General features: G+C 38.5%; 1 protein-coding gene across 3 annotated transcripts in view; it reads left to right on the plus strand.

Annotated features, from left to right (window-relative positions):
• Positions 1–19,981, plus strand: part of l3mbtl3.S (L3MBTL3, histone methyl-lysine binding protein S homeolog) — a 35,562-nt gene extending 15,581 nt beyond the window's left edge. For 2 of the 3 annotated variants that reach the window (XM_018248462.2, XM_018248463.2), the window contains exons 12-22: positions 4,678–4,754; positions 8,358–8,443; positions 9,527–9,637; positions 13,005–13,119; positions 13,248–13,347; positions 13,765–13,926; positions 17,912–18,013; positions 18,457–18,512; positions 18,634–18,800; positions 18,967–19,029; positions 19,370–19,981. In XM_018248462.2, coding sequence (XP_018103951.1) covers positions 4,678–4,754; positions 8,358–8,443; positions 9,527–9,637; positions 13,005–13,119; positions 13,248–13,347; positions 13,765–13,926; positions 17,912–18,013; positions 18,457–18,512; positions 18,634–18,800; positions 18,967–19,029; positions 19,370–19,498 — 1,168 coding nt within the window. In that variant the 3' untranslated portion in view covers positions 19,499–19,981. 3 annotated transcript variants of the gene reach the window in all.
• The last annotated feature ends 1,026 nt before the right edge of the window (positions 19,982–21,007 follow it).

A 21,007-nucleotide genomic window follows, 5' to 3' on the forward strand; every position in this document is an offset into this window, starting at 1 on the left:
TTCACCACTGTTCCATGTTTTTGCCAGTTGTGGATAATGGCTCTCACTGTGGTTCGCTGGAGTCCCAAAGCTTTAGAAATGGCTTTATAACCTTTGAATGGTGTGATAAACCACAGTTAAGTTATTTTTTAACAAGGGGGGCAATCACTTTTTCACACAGGCCCATGTAGATTTGGAGTTTTTTTTTCTCCCTTAATAACGTAAACCTTCATTTAAAAACTGCATTTTGTGTTCAATTATGTTATCTTTGACTAATAGTTAACGGTTTTTGATGAGCAGAAACATTTAAGTGTGACAAACATGCAAAAGAATAAGAAATCAGGAAGGGGGCAAATAGTTTTTCACACCACTATATATAGTGGTGTGTCTCTTTTGAGTCCAAGCCGTGGAGAGAGAAAGGATGAATGTTTGGTACAGTAGAGTAATTTGCAGGGAAAATGCATTTAATAAAACATTGGAAATAATAAGTTATAATCATTTTGTGTTTGCATTGAGAAGGGTAGTTAAATTATTGTCTCTCACCAAGCCGCATTCTCTGCTGTTTTATCATTGAAATTCTGAATTGTACAGATAGTGGTCTGAGATCCTTACTGAAATCTTGTTTACATCAGTGTAAGTGCAGATTTAGCTCCATTTGTATATTCAGATCTGGTGAAGTCAAAATGAACTCTCTCCATCTCAATGTTGTTTGTTACTGCATTGACTCTGTGGTGAAATGTAAAAATTCTAATCGTTGCAGAACCTTTAGACAAAATGTTAACCTTTTTGAAGGGATTTTATCTTATAGTTGAGGCCTAGGTGATGACTTTAAGGATGACTGACAAACCTGTAAGGACTGAGTGAAATATAATTGAGTATTGCTGGACTATAAAGTAGCTGATAAAGCACACTACTTTCAATTAGTGTGTCAGAAATACACTGTTAAAGTAAATTTGCGTACATCTGAAACTCTAACAGAATGATCATTAAAGCATTGATTCATTGTTTTGAGGGGAGAGTCCTGATAAAATATGACTGCAAGGGATGCTTGGTGGCATGGGATGCTAGAATTCAAAAAGAGATAATTGCTAAAAATGCACTTGGAATTACAGTATATGCTGTGTAGTATTAGAAAAGAGTTTGCGCACTAAGTAATAGAAAGGGGGTGCACCATTTATTGTGGCAAAGCTGCATGTACTGAAAACAGTGTCTCTGTCAGTCTGTGCACAGCGTATTCATTTGGAGTTTTTAAATATGCATGCTTCTTACACTCTTTATTAGACTGCAATTATTTTTGTGGAGAAGGAGTTTGTTTTAAGATATAAGGGATCATATTCTAGTGTTCTTTTCAGAGCACTGAGACCTGCAGCTACCCCTGTGAATACAATGCTGCCTGAGTTCAGCAGAACTGTATTCGGGAGGGGGGCACATATAGCTGTGTTCACAATAATAGTAGTGAAGTAAAAAGGTGAATAAAGCTCAAAATCCTTAAAATGTTTTTTTTTTCATACACCCAACATTGCATTGGGAACACTGCACATTCTGCTCCAAATCAGAACATGAAGAAAAATTTATCAAATTTGTATTATTCCTTTACAGAGATTGAAAGGGAATATTAGGCTGTTCCTTAAAAAAATAGCAGTGTCTGCATTCTCCTTTACAAACTCAAACATTTACTGTATAGACTGAAACATGTTTCAAAATTTTGCTTTCCTTTGAATCATTGAACTAATATGTAGTTGTGTAACCAGTGTTTCTGAGAACTGCTGCACATTTGTGTTGCATGGAGTCCATCAACTTCTGGCACCCGTTACATTCCACAATTCTTCTGCATTTCTTGGCTTTGCCACAGAAACAGCATTTTATATCTCACCCCACAAATTTTCTATTGGATTACGGTCTGAGGATTGGGCTAGCTACTCAATAACGTCAATTTTAAATGTATGGAACCAAGATGTTGGCTGTTTTCCGTTTTCTTCTACCTCTTTTGGTTGCCATTTTAAAGCATTTGAGATCATTTTATCTGAGCAGCCTAACATTTTCCGTACTTCTTTATATGTTTTCTCCCCTCTATTCTTTGTCCCCTCTTTTTAATCAAAGTATGCTGTTCTTCCACCATGCACAAATTTTGCTGCTTTCCTTCCTTTAATAAGGGCTATAATTGACACTTGTTTTGCACATAATGCATGACCTCACTAATTAAACTCCACACTGCTATTATTTGGAACTTATCATTTTGAACAACCCTCAATTAATGATTAAATTACACAGAATCAGCATCATTCATGTCATAACTGTTGGGTCTGTTGGTTTTATATTACTCTACTACATCTACTAGTAAATTATTTGCCATGTAGAAATATAGTTTCTACCAAAAACAGTGATTGATTATGTTAGTGATGTCTTACTACTATTATTCTGAACACAACTGTATGTGTCACCTGCACTCGAAAAACTGTGATGTTGGGAGTTTATAATACACTCACTCAGGGCTCACTTTAGCTGAATTTGGAAGCTGGTTGTAGCCTCTTCCTTGTGTAATTTCATCCAGAACAAAGGAGATATAATCAGAGTAGAAGGATATTGTAACTGGAAACGTCCTGTCCAACCAGTGAACTGGTTGGACAGGACTGGTTATTTCAGCTACTCTGAAATAGGTATTCAGGGTTTTCACTTAACTTGATCCACTAAGCATTAGGTCCTGAGGGTTCCAGATCGGATGTGTACCATACCTGTATGTTTTGTTAATATATTATTGAATTAAATGTTTGAATATGTGCATTTCTTACTGTGCACGATTTCTTTTGCAAAGAGCAAATTCTAATTGATTTTCACTATTGTCAAGCTATTGGTGATAACATGTAAAATGTCCTTAAAAGCACAGACAGTATAGGTAAAAAGCATACATTCTGATGAAGGGGCCTTTGTGCCTCGAAAGTTTGCAATGTATTTTTATTGTTAGCCAATATAGGTATCACTTCCACAATACTTTTTGTATTTGTTTTTTTATTTATGAAAAAGTTTGGGAACCTCTCAATTCTTTGGAGTTTTGTTTTCCATTGGCTGAGCTTTCAAAGTAGCAACTTCCTTTTAATATATAACATGCCTTATGGAAACAGTATTATTTCAGCAGTAACATAAAGTTTATTGGATTAACAGAAAATATCCAATATGCATCATAACAAAATTAGTCAGGTGCATACATGTGGGCACCGCAACAGAGATATTACATCAATACTTAGTTGAGCCTCCTTTTGCAAATGACACCTCCTATAGCCTTTGATGGGCATTCGTCCATACAAAATCTATCCAGTTAAATTTGATGGCTGCCGAGCATGGACAGCCTACTTCAAATCATCCCATAGATTTTCAATGATATTCAAGACTGTGACGGCCATTCCAAAATATTGTACTTCTCTCTCTACATAAATATTTTTGTAGATTTTGAAGTGTGTTTAGGATCATTGTCTTGTAGGAATATCGAACCCCTGCGTAATGTCAACTTTGTGACTGATGCTTCAACATTATACTGAAGAATTTGTTGATATTGGTTTGAATTCATCCGACCCTCGACTTTAACAAGGGCCCTATTCCCTGAATTAGCCACACAGCCCCACAGCATGATGGAACCTCCATCAAATTTGACAGGTAGCAGGTGTTTTTCTTGGAATACAGTGTTCTTCTTCCCCCATGCAAACTGCTTTTTGTTATGACCAAATATCTAAATTTTTGTTTCATCAGTCCAAAGCACTTTGTTCCAAAATGACTGTGGCTTGTCTAAATGAGCTTTTGCATACAACAAGTGACTCTGGTTGTGGCGTGAGTGCAGAAAGTACTTCTTTCTAATCACCCTGTCATACACATGTTCTTTGTGCAAATTGCGCTGAATTGTAGAACAATGTACAGATACACCATCTGCAACAAGTTGTTCTTGCAGGTCTTTTGAGATGATCTTTGGGTTGTCTGTAACCATTCTCACAATCCTCTGCATATGCCACTACTGTATTTTTATTGGCCTGCCAGACCTGGGTTTTACGGCAACTGTGCCTGTGGCCTTCCATTTCCTGATTACATTCCTTACAGTTGAAATCAACAGTTTAAACCTCTGAGATAGCTTTTTGTAGCATTCCTCTAAACCATGGTACTGAATAATCTTTGTTTTCAGATCTTTTAAGAGTAGCTTTGAGAATCCCATGCTGTCACTCTTTAGAGGAGAGTCAAACAGAAGCACAACTTGCAGTTGGCCACGTTAAATACCTTTTCTCATGATTGGACACACCTGCCTATGAAGTTCAAGGCTTAACGAGCTAATCCAACCTATTTGGTGTTGCCAGTAATCAGTATTGAGCAGTTACATGCATTCAAATTAGCAAAATTACTTGGGTACCCACATTTTTGCACAGTCAGTTTTTCATTTTTGAAAAAAATCTTTGTTCCGAAAACACCGCAGTACTCTGGGAAATGAAAGACAGACCACTGTTATCTTTTTGTTGAAAGTGGAGTAAATTATTATGCAGGCTGAGAGGTGTTCCCAAAATTTTTCATATGACTATGTATCTGTATCTTTGTGTGTATATGTGTTTGTTTCAGTAGGATCTGCCATACTGTTTTAATTACTTCAAATGCCAAGGGTAAAAGCAGCCTGTTCAAAAGTTTTATAAACCTATTCTTACTAATAAAAGGCAATCTCTTCCACAGGTGTGATGCAAGCAGTCCATATATCCGGCCAGTTGGTTACTGTCAAGAATCCTCAATTACTCTGACACCACCACCAGGTATGAATTATTTAAAAATCAAAAAAATATGAAAAGAAACATTACTCAGTGAGTAGTCAAGAAGGATGTTTAAGGTGTAGTATATGTATGTGGAACACTCCAGTAGTTGTGTTAATTTGTTTGATTAGAGTTTAGGCTTGAAATAAGATATTCACATACATACTTTGTCCCTTTTGCTGCATACGTATCTGCATTAAGAATCTGTAATTATGTGTTCTAAAATATAACATTACTAGTTGGACAGGCATACAAGATGTTTAGCAGTTTGGAAAAGCATATTATTGTCTTGAAATGTTTAATCCTACTCTGTGTCCTAAACACTGTAATAAAATTGGGAACACCCCACCACAACTTCACAGGTATTATCGTCTTGACTTACATATAGGCAGAGCATTTATTATATATATAACAGTGTAAAATGGCGGTTTCTCACAGTTAAAATGGTAGTTAGTTTGCCAACTATGTTAAAGAATTTCCTGTTCTTTACAAAATTTAATTTGGTCTACATTTTGTATTGGTGTTAAACCATTTACCTTTCTATTCTGCTTCTCTTCAGCTTTCAAAATATTTTTTATACTAAACTTTCTATTCAGATCCTCTCCGATTCATCTCTTAGTCTCTCATTTAAACCACTGATTGGTTACTAAAGAGTCTGAAGAAAAAGCTAAATGACTTAATAACTACAGCAAATACAAAATTAAGCCCAACTGCAAATTGTTTCAGAATACTACTGCATATTTAATTCTAATTTAAAGGGGAACTACCGCTTTAACACAGATGACTACATTGGGGGCATCATTGCTGAGGAAATATCATGGGGTATTGTGGCTATTTTGTACTAATGTATGTTGAATATCATTTGTAAGAATTGATTCTTCTTTCCACTAACATTGTTGCCAAGACAGTTTGTACAACAGAATAGTGCAAGTGGGCATATGACACAACAATGCTTAAAACAACATTATTAGAATTTATATATCATCTTTCCCTGCAGTGCTGTAAAGTAGTAAAGAGTAAAACAAGTGTGTGTGTACCACAGAGCTCATTTTGAGAGCCTGTTTTAACCTGCAAAAAAACGAATGGAAAGCAGTATGTTTACCCTGTAGGATGACCTTATAAGCATTGCATAAAATTGTGGAAGAGGAGAGCAAGTTGACATTATGCCAAAAAATAATGCCAAAAGTCTTCTGTTGCCTTTTCAATTTCTACTGTGATGTCTGGGGTCATGCATAAACAAATGTTCAAGTGCTAGCAGTAAACAGAATAGTTTTGGTGCAACTGGGAAAACATTAAGGCTACTGGGTCATGGTCAGACCATGGGGTCATTAATATTTTTGAAGATTGTGGAAGGTCTATCAGCCTTTGGTTGCCATCTCACTCATCAAAGCTTTTGTTCTGATGTTGCAGGTTTACGTAATTACTGAGAAGCAGTATTGAGGTATACAGAACCTTTACACTAGGAGAGATCTCCACACTGTCACCTAGGATCACACCTCACTTGATCCCGCCCAAAAATAGTATTTCAAATACAGTGCTGTTTATAGCCAATGCACATTTCCCATCCCCTCACTTATATTTTAACCTTAATTTCAGATATTTTGAAAAAAAGAAACAATTGATAAAACCATTCCTTTTAGTTTATGTACAATTTTACAGCCAGACTTATTAAATTTCCTTTTATTAGAAGGCAAGTAGGATACAAACGTTAATATCTGGAAATGCTCTGTTTATGCATGTACAAATGTCAATAAAACTTGAATTGTTAAAAAAAAAGTGGGGATTCTGGGAAGGTAGTGGATACTTAGACTTTGCTAAAGCATTTGATACAGTGCCACACAGGAGGTTACTGGTTAAATAAAAGAATGTTGGCCTGGAACATAGTATTTGTACCTGGATAGAGAACTGGCTAAAAGATAGACTACAAAGAGTGGTGGTAAATGGAACATTTTCTAATTGGACCAGTGTTGTTAGTGGAGTACCACAGGGCTCTGTACTAGGTCCCTTGCTTTTCAACTTGTTTATTAATGACCTGGAGGTGGGCATTGAAAGTACTGTTTCTATATTTGCTGATGATACTAAATTGTGCAGAACTATAGGTTCCATGCAGGATGTTGCCAGTTTGCATGATGATTTGACAAAATTAGAAAACTGGGCAGTAAACTGGAAAATTAGGTTCAATGTTGATAAATGCAAGATTCTGCACTTTGGCAAAATAATATAAATGCAAGTTATACACTAAATTGCCGTGTGTTGGGAGTTTCCTTAAATGAGAAGGATCTAGGGTTTTTTTGTAGCTAACAAGTTGTCTAATTCCAGGCAGTGTCATTCTGTGGCCACTAAAGCAAAAATAGTACTGTCTTGCATAAAAAGGGCATTAACTCAAGGGATGAAAACATAATTTTTACCAGGGAGCTACTTAATAGGTCCCTAGTAAGGCCTCACCTGTAGTATGCAGTGCAAATTTGGGCTCCCGTCCTTAAGAGGCATATAAATGAGCTGGAGGTAGTGCAGAGACGTGCAGCTAAACTGGTTAATAGGGATGGAAGACTTATGACTGTCAAGGTCGGGGTTGTTTTCTCTGGAAGAAAAAAATGCTTGAGAGCGGACATGATTACACTTTACAAGTATATTAGAGGACATTATAGACAAATAGAGGATACCCATAAAGAGGATCACCACCCCAGAGGCCACCCCTTCAGACTAGAGGAAAATAACTTTCTTTTGAAGCAACGTAGGTGATTCTTCACAGTGTGGTTGAGGAATGCACTGCTAGATGTTGTTGTGATGGCTGATTCTGTTAGTTTTTAAAGGGGGCCTGGATGATTTATTTGACAAACTTAATATCCAAGGCTATTGTGATGCTAAATCTATAGCAAGCACATGTGCACAGAATTTTACCCATGCACCAGTTGGATAAGAGAGAGTGGGTTGGCGTGTCTGGGGGTAGCATGCCTATCATCCCGGTTCTGTATACTTGATACACTCTGATTACAGGAAACTGTAGCACACTGATCACAATAAAGTTTCTACAAAGTTGCTTTATTGGCTCAAAAGTGAAGTAATTATGAGACTGGGCCTCACTGGGCCCTTTATCCTGCCTCTGTCTACTTTACTTTTGAGCCAATAAGGTCACTTTGTAGCAACTTTATGAAGTGTTCAGTATGATACAGTTTTTTGGAATTAGTGTATATGATAGACCCCTGGCAGGTTGGGTCCAAATACTTTGTAACATCTGAGACTCAAGATTTACAAGGATTAAGCACCTTAACATTGTACAGAACAGCCCAATTGTGGGCAGTGAGGCCAGCCATATTGGAGAGGCTAATTTTATTTATCATTAAAACTGACATAACCAAAATCTAGGTTTGCCCAAAAGCACCAACTTTGCTGTTATGATAAAAGAATATCAGCACTAGTATTCTAACTACTGGCTTTTTTAAACTATACCATTGATTTCACCGTGGAATTATGGAGCATATTGTTTGAATATAACAAGACCCAAATGATATCATGCCCCATGGACAGCACTTTTATTGAAGTCTCCATACTCCTGTGACAATAATAGTTTGACACAATCTATCTTTGTGTTTTCATTGTGTTTAGAATATAAAGATCCCAAAACTTTTTCCTGGGAAGCTTATCTTGAAAAAACAGGAGCTCAGGCAGCACCAGCACGAGCCTTCAAACCAGTAAGTCTTATTTTGAAACAATTCTGTGACATATAATGCATCCTGTACATTAGCGATGGGCGAGTTTGGACCGACTTCTACACACCATTGTCTAGTCATGAGCAGGTTCAGGTTGAGCTCTTCTTTCTGCTTTCCCTACCTGTGACCTTCTTGTGCCACCTTCCGCCTCCAGTGTGCACGTTTTATAGACTCACGCCTGCTTGTCCCTGCCCCTTCTGTGATGTCATAGCGGGAAAGGGTGGGTGCAGGTCTATAAACTCAGAGGCATACCGGATTAGGGTTGGGTGCGGGTCGAGTTTTTTCTCGACCTGCACGTCACTATTCTACATAAGCATTTTCCTTTTGCCTTTATCATATTAAGACGTACCCTTTAATCCATATGCCTCCTCCTCCCCTGTTGTTAGCACAGCAACCCCCAGCACATACACCTAGGAGACCCCCTAACACATATTTCCAAATGCTACTAAACCCCACTTAGTTCACCTCCCGCAGGCAGAGTATGGCACAAACAGGCAGCGTAGAGAAGGCAGAGTACTGCAGACACAGGCAGAGTAGGGCAGTTTGTGTAACAGAACAAAAAATGTGAGTCTTCCCAAAAAATAAACAACAAAAAATTCAAAAACATTTATTAGGACATGAAAAGACAAGCCTAAAACATGCCTGCTGGGGCATTTACTCATAGTCTAAAGAGCATGCCCCTGTACATTCCTTATGTTCCTTATATATGCATGGTCCTGTATATCCTAAAAATGTTATTAAAGCAATATCTATTATACAGTTCATGAGGCTACATAGGTTATGTACTGATACAAATTCATTAATTTTCAATCTAGCAAATTACGACAAAGGTTTCATGCCAGGGGGTTCTCTGAAACTCATTTAGATGTTGCCTTTTCTAAAGCTTTAAATCTCAATTTGACTAAAACTAATGAGTAGACAATACAACGGTACGTGTTACTACATGGAATAATAAGTCTGAAAATTCAGTCTATTTTATCACACAGTATACATTTGTACCTTCTTTTAATTCTCCACTTTCGAGTTTAAACCTTTCTCTTGCTTGTTTCTGTATTCTCATCACAGCGCCCGCCTCATGGGTATCAGCCACATATGAAGTTAGAAGCAGTCGACCAAAGAAATCCTACATTAATCAGAGTTTGCAGCACTGTTGATAAAGACGATAACCGCATTAAGGTGATCTCTGATAAATATATTTGATGCATCTGGTGCACTATACAAAAAATGCATATGTATATACAGTTGTGTTCAAAATAATAGCAGCGTGTTTAAAAAAAAAAAAGTGAATAATGCTCAAAATCCTTATAATAACTTTTATTTCCATACACGTAAATGCATTGGGAACACTGAACATTCTACTCCAAATCAAAACATGAATAAAAATGTATCAAATTTGTGTTATTCCTTTGAAGAAAGTGAAGAAAGTGGAATTTTAGGCTGTTCCAAAAAATAGCAATGTGTGCATTCTTCTTTACAAACTCAAATGTTAACTACTATAAACTGAAACAAGTTTCAAGATTTTGCTTTCCTTTAAATCACTGAACTAATATTTAGTTGTATAACCACTTTCTGAGAACTGCTGCACATCTGTGTTGCATGGAGTCGACCAACTTCTGGCACCCGTTACATTCCACAATTCTTCTGTATTTCTTGGCTTTGCCCCAGAAACAGCTTTTTTGATGTCACCCCACATTGGATTAAAGGAGAAGGAAACCCAGTCGGCGCAAAAACCATCCCCCCCCCTCCTGTGTGTTGCCCATCCTCCCCCCTGGCCTACCTGTCCCGCTGGGCAAATGCCCCTAAATTGTTACTTACCCTTCTGTGCAGGTCCAGTCCACGGAGTTCACAGGCACCATCTTCTTCCACGCGATCTTCTTCCTGCTTTGACCGGCGTTTTGGCGCATGCGCAGTAGGAGCATTTCGCCAGTACGGATCTACTGCGCATGCGCCAAAAGTCACAAAGTTTTCCGATTTCACTTCGTGACTTTTGGCGCATGCGCAGTAGATCGTACCGGAGAAATGCTCCTACTGCGCATGCGCGGGTCAAAGCAGGAAGAAGATTGTGTGGAAGAAGATGGCGTCGGAGAACTCCGTAGACTGGACCTGCGCAGAAGGGTAAGTAACAAGTTAGGGGCATTTGCCCAGCGGGACGGGTAGGCCAGGGGGGAGGGTGGGCAACACACGGGAGAGGGGGAGGGTTTTTGCGCCAACTAGGTTTCCTTCTCCTTTAAGGTCTGGGGATTGGGTTGGTCATTCCATAACATCAATCTTGTTGGTCTGGAACCAAGATGTATCTCATTTACTGGTGTGTTTGGGGTCCGTTGTCTTGTTGAAACCCCCATATCAAGGGCAAGGGCATTTCCTCTTCAGCATAAGGCAACATGACATCTTCAAATATTTTGATGTATTGAAACTGATCCATGATCCCTGGTATGCGATAAATAGGAACAACACCATAGTATGAGAAACATCCTGATATGACCCCCACCATGCTTCGGTCTTCACAGAGTACTGTGGCTTGAATTTAGTGTTTGGGGGTTGTCTGACAAACTGTCTGCGACCCTAGACCCAAAAGAACAATGTTGTTTTCATCAGTCCACAAAATGTTGTGCCATTTCTGTTTAGGCCATTCAGTGTGTTGTTTGGCGATTGTAACCTCTTCAGCATATTTTTTTCAACAATTGGACTTTGCCGGGGCTTTTTGCCGATAGCTTGGCTTCACATAGGCATCTTCTATTTGTAACAGTACTCACAGGTAACTTTAGACCTTCTTAGATCTTCCTGGAGCTGATCATTGGCCAAGCCATTTTGCCTATTCTTTTATGTGTTCTTTCAGGTTTTTCCATTTAACCTTTTACCTGCCAAGAACAAGAGTAATGCAATATAACCAGCATGCACTACATTTGCTGCCTTCCTTCCTTAAAGGAACAGTAACACCAAAAAAAATTGTGTTTTAAATTAATGAAAATAACATGTACTGTTGCCCATTGACTGTTTGCTTCAGAAATACTACTATAGTTTATGTAAACAAGCTGCTGTGTAGCAATGATGGAAATTAAAAAAGGGCTAAATGGCACAGGTTAACACTATTATGTTCTACAGAGCCTTTCTTCCTTTGAGTGGCTGCTCCCACAGCAGCTTGTTTATATAAACAAAGTAGTGTTTCTGAAGCAAAAGGCAGTTTTATAAGTGCATGGCAACACTGCATTATATTGTTATTACTTTAAAACACTTTCTTTTTTTATGTTACTGCTCTTTTAAATGAGGGCCGTAAACTGGCAATCTGGGCAGCTAAGTGGGAGATGAGATTCATTGTTGATAAATAAAGTAAAGTAATACACCTGGGATAAAAAATATCCAAGTCACTTATACCCTTAATGGAACTGCACTAGGCAAATCCATATTGAAAAAGGACCTTGGAGTCCTTGTAGATAATAAACTTGGCTGCAGCAAGCAATGCCAGTCAGCAGCATCAAGGGCAAATATGGTCTTGAGCTGTATTAAAAGGGGCATAAATTCATGGAAGGAGGGGGTCATTCTTCCACTGTATAGAGCACTGGTAAGGCCCCATCTACAATATGCTGAACAGTTTTGGTCTCCAGCGCTGAAACAGGACATTATTGAATTAGAGAGGGTACAGAGAAGGTCGATTAAGCTGGTAAAAGGTATGGAAAATCATAGCTATAAGGAAAGACTGGCCAAATTGGGGTTGTTCATATTGGAGAAGAGGCGCTTAAGGGGTGAAATAACTATGTATAGATATATATGGGGATCATATCATAATATCTCTAATACTTTATTTACCAGTAGCTCTATTCAGCTGACACAAGGTCACCCATTCTGATTAGAAGAAAGGATTCAGAAGGGTTTTTTTTACAGCGAGAGCAGTGAAGATGTGAAATTCTCTCCCTGAATCAGTAGTACAGGCTCATACATTTGATTAGATACGTTTTAAAAAGGGGTTGGATGGCTTTTTATTAAGTAAGGGAATACAGGGTTATGGAGGATAACTCATAGTACAAGTTGATCCAGGGACTAGTCCGATTGCCATTTTGGAGTCAGGAAGGAATTTTTTCCTCTCTGAGGTAAATTGGAGAGATTTCAAATAGGGTTTTTTTTTGCCTTCCTCAACTAACGGTTAGACAGGTTATATATGGAGTTGAAAGGTTGGATGTGTCTTTTTTTCAACCTAACGTACTATGTTAATTGACACCTGTTTTTTCACAGAATGAGTGTCCTCACTAATTTAACTCCACACTGTTATTATTTGGAACAAGCTATTATTATTTTGAACACTGCTATTATTTTGAACAAGCCTCAATTAATGATTTAGTTACACAGAATCAGCAGCATGCATGTCATGACTGTTGGGTCTGTTGGTTTTCTATTACTCTACTACACCTACTAGTAAATTATTTGCCATGTAGAAATATAATTTCTACCAAATACAGTGATTGATCAGTGATTGACTCCTATTATTCTGTACTGCATGTATTTGATTTGCATTATTCTTGCATAATTCTAGAATTATTTTTTTTTCTAGTTGCATTTCGATGGCTGGAGCTCCCTGTATGATTTCTGGGTGGATGTTGACAGCCCTGACATTCACCCTGTAGGATGGTGTGCAAAGACTGGACATGCACTCCAGTTGCCTCCTGGTAAGATAACAGGACTGATCTTTTTGTATGTTTGATTGAACCCCATTAATAGTACTGGCATGTGTAATAGAGAAATTGTGTTATTCCTGTAGCATTCCACACAAGCAGTTATCTATTTCTTTAATCAGGTGCCTCAGACATGCCTGCGGTAGCAGGGCAGGGATGTCCTATTGCTGGCTGCACAGGAATTGGACATGTAAGGGGATCCAGATATGGCACGCATTATACGTAAGTAAGAGAGACACTGTGAGACAGACAGACAGGTACTGGGGGTGGAATGTCACATATCATATACCGGTATTGGACCTTTTATATAGAACATGCGGGACCTGGGGTTTTCCAGATAAGGGATCTTTCTGTAATTTGAATCCTCACACCTTAAGTCTACTAGAAAATCATGTAAATGTTAAATAAATCCAATAGGCTGTTTTTGTTTCCAATAAGGAAAAATTATATCTTTGTTTGGATCAAGTATAAGGTACTATTTTATTATTACAGAGAAAAAAGACATTTTTAAAAATGTGGATTATTCGGATAAAAATGGAGTCTATGGGAGATGGTCTTTCCATAATTTGAAACTTTCTGGTTAATGGGTTTTCTGATAACGGATCCCATACCTGTATTTTTTATCTCTCTCTCTTACAGTGCTGTGGGATGCCCCTACTCAGAAGTTAATTTGAATAGGGAGAATTTCCTGCAGGATCGTCTTAGTGGGGAGCGACCATCACCAGTCCAAAGCGCAACCCGTTCCCGTAGGCCAGGGACACCTAGTCCTGCAACAGATACCAGTGACTTCCCCCAGTCAAGGTGACGCGACTAACACATATTTGGTTTTCTGTTTCTGTATGAGCTTTCTGTTCTGTTGCTCTTTTACAACTATACATAAGATACTGCACCAATGCATTAACGTAATCTGATCAATTGGCAAAAAAAAATTCTATTTTTATTGATAATTTGTTCCAAGCCCATGCAACATGCGATATGTTCTTGATCTTATTAGCACGCCTTCATAGTCTAGCTTTGGTGCTTTTCTCCTCTGTGCTTTATCAGTGTAGAGTGCCATCTTGAATTGCATGTTGCAGAATGTGGATACAAAAATGTGCATTAAAGTTACGCTGACACGATTTTTTTTTTTTTTTAGCACAACTCTTCTCTCACCAAGTACAGTTTCTATAGCAGCCACCTTCCACTGGTCATCTGTGGCAATTAAAATGTAGAACACCACCGATGTAGAATAAATCTGTGTTTATTAATAATTACGGCATATATTTACCCAAATATAAGCCCTAACTATTAATAAAAGTGGTTGTGTTATATGATTGCAGTCCAATCCACAGATTACCCTTTCTTTTCCTGGCGTGGCGTACCCTCCCCTCCACAAAGCAACATTTTAGGGGTCCCTCTCCACAATATGTTACAACAGCAACAAGCATCACTCCTCCCCTGTCAAGATAACCAGTTTGGATTTGACGGTGGATTTAAAGGGAATCTGTCACCCAGGCATTAAAACCTCTTCTCTGTCTAATTGTGTAGCCAGTGCATGGGAATGGGCATCAGTCCCCCTCCTATTCTGGCTCATAAACGGGATTTTGGCATGATGTAAAGCTTACCTTAATAACAGTCTTTACAAAATGGTGCCTGTCTGCTTCCTTTCAAGATGGAAGGAAACAAGATTTAAAAAATTTGTATGGTAAAGTTTATTTTGCTTGACTAGCCCAATAGAAAAGAATGTGGAATTCTTTCTTATAATGGCAGGTTCCTTTTTAAGGGGAATATGGGTCCATACCCCACCTCTGGATTTAAAGGAATTGTTCAGTATAAAAATAAAACTGGCTAAATAGGCTGTGCAAAATTAAACATAATTGTAATAGTTAGTTAGGAAAAAAATAATGTATAAAGGCTGGAGTGACTGGATGTCTAACATAATAGCCAGAACTCCCTGCTTTGCAGCTTTCTTGGTTTCCACTGACTCCACTAGTTACCAAGCAGTATTGCGGGTCTGGTTTTTCCACAAGCCGATATCCGCCCTCCCTCCACCATGCCCGCCCAAGCCCGACTTCTGGGTTCCTTTTATAGAGCTGACCCGCCCAGCTGATGATGTCACAAAAGGGGCGGGGCTTGCAGGCCCGCACCTATAAAACCAGAAGCCAGCAGTGGGTAGTCGGGCGGGGAGAGCAGGAAGAAGAGCTCGACCCGGATCTGCCACCCGCTATATTATTTCAATAGTCATTGTTTTTTTCCATGGAGTGTATTGGAAGCCAACTTTGTGTTGTCTAGTTTTAACAGCATGTTCTATGAAATATAAACTTAGAAATGTCAGTCAGTCAGGGACTTGCATAATGGTGCACACATATTTCAGGTTTTAATGTCTCTTTAAGCAGTTGACATGGGTAGGTGCTCTGAAAGCTGAACTCTTAATGAACTAAGGAAACACTGGACTGTAGATGCAATGGGGAGTTTCACTCATTTAATGTATATTGGAAATCTGTTTAGAATGGAAAATGTGTCCTTAAAAGAAAACCCCAAGAAGTTATTAAAGGGGAACTCCACAAAAACATAACTTAAGCTTTTTGAAAAGTAAAGATAATTTCAAGCAACGTTGCAATTAACAAATATGCAGATTTTTCATGATTTTTAATGGTTTGGAACAATTCCCTGTTCTGCTGATCTGTTTGACTAATTTGCTGAGCTTGCTGACTACTGTTACTTTGTAACAGCAGCCATCTGTCCTCAGTCTGCATCCTTTAAACCCCACAATTTCCTGCAAACATGATTTCAATAAGGAAAGGAACATCATACTGCAATGCATTGTGGGTTATGTAGTTCCTGCATGCTGTCTGTAAGCTTTGGAGAAGTTACAATTTGTAACATCAGTGTTTTAGTCCCTCCTTCCCTGCCAGGATTTCAAATGATGCAGAAAGAGAAGAACTGCTAAACAGCTGGATTCAGCATATAAAATTGCATTTATTCATACTTTTCGAAGAAACTGGTAACTGTGATGGTATATTAGGGCTTTCTGTGTTATGTGGGAGTTCCCCTTTAATGTTGTACAATCCACAAAAAAGATTTGTGTGAAAAAGATGTTGAAAGAGTGAGCACGAGCTCATTATATGAGAATAATTTATACAAGAATGGAATTAAGTTCATTTGTACCCAATCAGTGGTGATAAGTAACTTGGATCACATACATATACCTTGGTGATCTATTGTATAATATTCCCACCTAGATCTTACATCTGACAATGTTCCTGTGTCTAATAGGGGGGTAAAGGAGAGAAATAGGTGGTGGAGTCTTAATTCCAATGAAGAATCCAGTGATTGGTGTAGACATTCATACAATATATTGTATATATAGGTTGAGATGATTATGATGAACAAATGCCCATTTTATGTCTCTCTGTTATGGTGTTATTGTTAACCACAATTCTGCCTCTAAAAGACACGTCATTGTGATAAACCAAAATCTCTCCCTGACACATTGTCCTCTCAGAGGCACCAAAAATAGTTGCAGTCTAAACCCTATTACTTTATCCTACAGCATATCAGAGCGTGGTTAATCTGACACCATCATTCCAACTAATAGTAGGACTCCAACAAACTATAACAAAGCATCACCCCCATCCGCTGAATTCACCATCCACTGTGCACCTAAATCTATAAATGACCGTAATTGTCAGTCAGTCAAGAGGGCGCATACGTATTTCAGGTTTCAAGGTCTCGTTAAGCAGTTGACATGGATAGGTGCCCGGAAAGATAGACCCTTAACTGTGATCTAAGGAAACACTGGACTTCAGAGGCCAAGGGAGTTTCACCCATTTAATGTATATTGGAAAGTTGTTTAGAATGACTTATTCTTTCATTATACAAACATTATACCACCTTAAATTGCATTATTAATTAGATTATGCTCTGGTGTTTTGATGCAACAGTAACTTTGATCGGTTACAATTACATTATTGAAGGCAAATGTCTCATTGGTTCCACTGTCTTTCTGCATTTATAAATGAGGACAACTGGTCTATTAATGGTTTTTAAAGGGAATGCGAAGGGAAAAAATAAAATCCCATTTTTACTTTCTTTAATGAAAAAAGAAACCTATCTCCAATATACTTTAAGTAAAAATGTGTACAGTTTTTATAAGAAACCTGAATGTATGCAGTGAATATTCTTCCTTCATTTACTGCTCTCGATGGGAATTATCAGATGGTCCCTAACTGTTTTGCAGGGAAACAATCATACTTATGAACAGCAGGGGGAGCTCTGCCTTACTTCCCAGCCATGCAGAACTCAAGCAGCTTTGTTTGCTTCCCTGTAGAGCAGTCGGAGACTGTGTAGAGATTTTGTTTTTGCATTTACATCCCCATTACGGTTTCCAACTCCAGCTGCAGGGACAAAGATCATGGAGCCAGATTTAAACCGATAAACTAGGATTTTATTTGGATGATAATTTTGCTGCAGCCACTGGTTCTGCAGAGTTGGAGAACGTTTGTATTAAACAATACAAAAACTATAGAATCTATATTAGATTACATGACAACACAGGACCCAGTGCAGTCTGCCTATTCTATGTATAAATCAGTCTTGCTGTATCGGCTTCTGGCAGATATTATTTGACTTGTGCTATTTTGATAATTTATGATAATCTCTAAGCAGTCCAGACCACACTGAGCATGTGCACAGTCTTGGTCTTGCAAAGATGTTTAACAAAGTTACAAGATGGTGACCCCCTGAGGCCAACTTTGAAAGCATAAATCATTTGTTTGATTAGACTTTTTCTTTTTGCTGTATACAGAAAATCTCCAATTCCAGTAGATGAAAGCTGGGGACGGAGCAATCCGTGGGAGGGAACTGAGTGGTTAGAAGAGGAAATGGACACTAAACCACAGATAAAGAGGTGAGTCTTTTAAGTTAAAACGGCATATTCCCAGATAAGTAAATTAAATGCAGATCTGCCATCATCAGTAGGCCTCTCCCCAGGGGATCCCAATTATTAGCACCCCCATCATTGGGACCCACTTGGTGGTGGGCCCTGCCAATAAATAAAATAATGCCCCAATGAAAACAGATCCCACTTGCATGCACAGTCGCATCCTGACCTTCCTCAACTTAAACACCCAGACCGAACCAAATTCTCCCCACAAACCCCACTCCTTTTCTGACACATGAATCATGCCTTAACATCTTGCCCATGACTGCAGCACCCCCTCTAGTCCCCCTTGGTGGTGTCCCGGGTTCAAATAATTTAAAAGAACACTGTACATGTAACTTGCAAATTTAACTTTGTTTTTGGATTGTGTCTGGTTTACATGGAAAGCTGACCAATATTCCTTTCTGTAGGGGATCTCACACCTACATACGTCTGCAGATCATTAAACAAGAAACAGATGGAACAGGTCAGTAGGTTGTGTGCTTTTTTTAGTATATGTGTGTGCACTGTTGACCCTTGCACTGTGTTGTTACTATTTTAATTTTATGAACTTCTGATTAACTGTTCAGTGCTGCTTTTGTCCCTAGACTGTGAAGTCAGTTTGGAGCAAGCTTTACACCAGTCAGTGTTCATGACCTCCTTATCTTCTGATCCTGGGCATCGCATCCACATGTGTTGGGAGCAGCAGTGTTACCTGCTTCCTGAAGTATCATCATATACAGCCCAAAGTGTCGGCAAGTGGAGTGCAGATGAGGTACGGAGGTGACATTTTTTCAAATCACAAAAAAACAAAAACAAATTAAATCGTATTTTGTTGCTGGGATGCAGAGGGTGAGGTTGTGTCACTAATTCTGCAAGGGATTATGATCTATATTGTTAATCTAAGTATTATTCTATTTACCATGTTGTCCATCTCCCAGGTAGCTCAGTTTGTACACCAGCTCCCCGGGTGTAAAGATCAGTCCTCCGTTTTCAAAGATGAGGTAAGATTATCCATAATAATTAAGGAAATATAATCCTTAGCTTTGCTTCTCTTGCTTTTTTATATTTTCTTCCTGTTTATTTGGCTCCTTGGTGGACAATATAAAGAGACAAGAGCATTTGTGTACAATGTATAAATGATATCATCATGCTTCCTTTGTATTGCGCACAGCATTCCCTTTTTTTCATGCAATCACTTGGGATTTGTGTGAGGTTAACTTATTTTCTAGTGTTAAAACAAAAATGATCCTGTTGTATATTTTTCTTCTATACACTCTTCCCTCACAGTGACTTACTTTCTCTTTTTTCTCTACATGATTTCCCTCATCTCCATGACTTTAGCAAATAGACGGAGAAGCTTTTCTGCTTCTGACTCAGAGCGACCTGGTGAAGATACTCGGCCTCAAACTGGGACCAGCTCTGAAAATCTACAACTCAATTCTTATGTTTCACACTTTAACTCAGGACTGAATAGATAAGACCCTTCAGACAGAGAGGAAGAGTCTTAGGCTGGAAAGAAAGAAAAAAAACCCCACCAGAGAATAACAACTCCTTGGGAAGTTTGGAATAACATGGCTGATACAAATAAGAAGTTGAAGTCACATTCTTAGAGGACAAGTAGTTGTATTAAACATGCAAAAGTAAATACTCCCCTGTGTACTATTTATATATAATATATAGTTAAGAGCTTAGTCCAGCACTGTATGCGTTGGTATAATGAATATAGTATGCTTAATTATTTTTTTGTAGAGATCCTTCTGCATTGGAGAAACTGTTCTCCTTGCTTATTTGTAAGTGCAATTTTCTATAGAACTCCCGCATACCGGTAGACACTTATTTTGGAAGTCAAGTGGATTACAAGTCATGAGATGCCTCTTCATGCTCATTTATAAAAATGTACATCTTATATTTCATTGCTAGTTTAAGCCCAATAAACTGCATTTATCTCTCTCTCTACTCTCCTGGAAATTTTCATTTTTTGAACAAATGAGACATTAGTATTCGCCAAACAGTGGTGTTGTTTTATATTGTACAACATCTGTCAGCCAGTTGCCATACTGTTTGTGCTATGGAACCCATCATGTTTTGATCATCACTAACCAATTTACATTGTTTGCTATGCACTTGAATGGGAAGAGCTGGCAATCGATTAGTACCTTTTGGAAATCTGCCATTGCACAATTTTGAACTGTAGATATTGGCGCTGAGCTGTGGCAAATAAACCATTCAAGTGAATGGAAACTCATTTGGAATTGGCCCTAGTAGTAGTAATGAAGTTCTGTTTAAGAAATTTGCAACCTAGACATACATAATACAGAGTTCCCAAATCACTGTAGAACATAATGAAATAATTAATTGGCTGATGAGTAACGTATGAGAAACATACAGCATAGAATTGGCACATTTAAAATGACAGTAGCATATACACAGCCTGAATGATAATACATGGTAACACAATGTAATAGATTAAGATTGGCAGATGATTACTAATCATGAATTCTACCTGCCAAAATAATTAGTGTTAACTTGCTAGTAGCACACAATGCCCAAGGTCTGGGTCCCACAGAGCATGACCAAAGAACAAGAACCAACAACCATATAACCTACCTTGGGCACCAGAAAAGTGGAGGAAGACTCCTAAATGCACACAATGTAGAGCAACTGAAAAATTTAATGCAATCCCACTGTGTCTGCAAGTAACCATAACACCGGACTGATGCCGTACCCTGTAAGTTCAGGTAGAGACAAGGGAGAACCAGACCCCTAGCTGAATACCTAATTACATTCAGCTGAAGCTGCCCAGGTATGTAACAATCAGGCAACTTACTTCTCTGTAGTGCACCACACCAGCCCAAGACTATGGGGTGGGAAGCCAGCCCCCTATTTCTCATTTTCTCTTGAATACCTCTTAATACACAACCTTAGGAAAGACTTTGTGAGGGAGGCAGTTGGTTCAGAACTGTGGCTCCATTTAAAAAA

Source organism: Xenopus laevis, chromosome 2S (assembly GCF_017654675.1).
Source record: "Xenopus laevis strain J_2021 chromosome 2S, Xenopus_laevis_v10.1, whole genome shotgun sequence".
NCBI classification, from domain to species: domain Eukaryota; kingdom Metazoa; phylum Chordata; class Amphibia; order Anura; family Pipidae; genus Xenopus; species Xenopus laevis.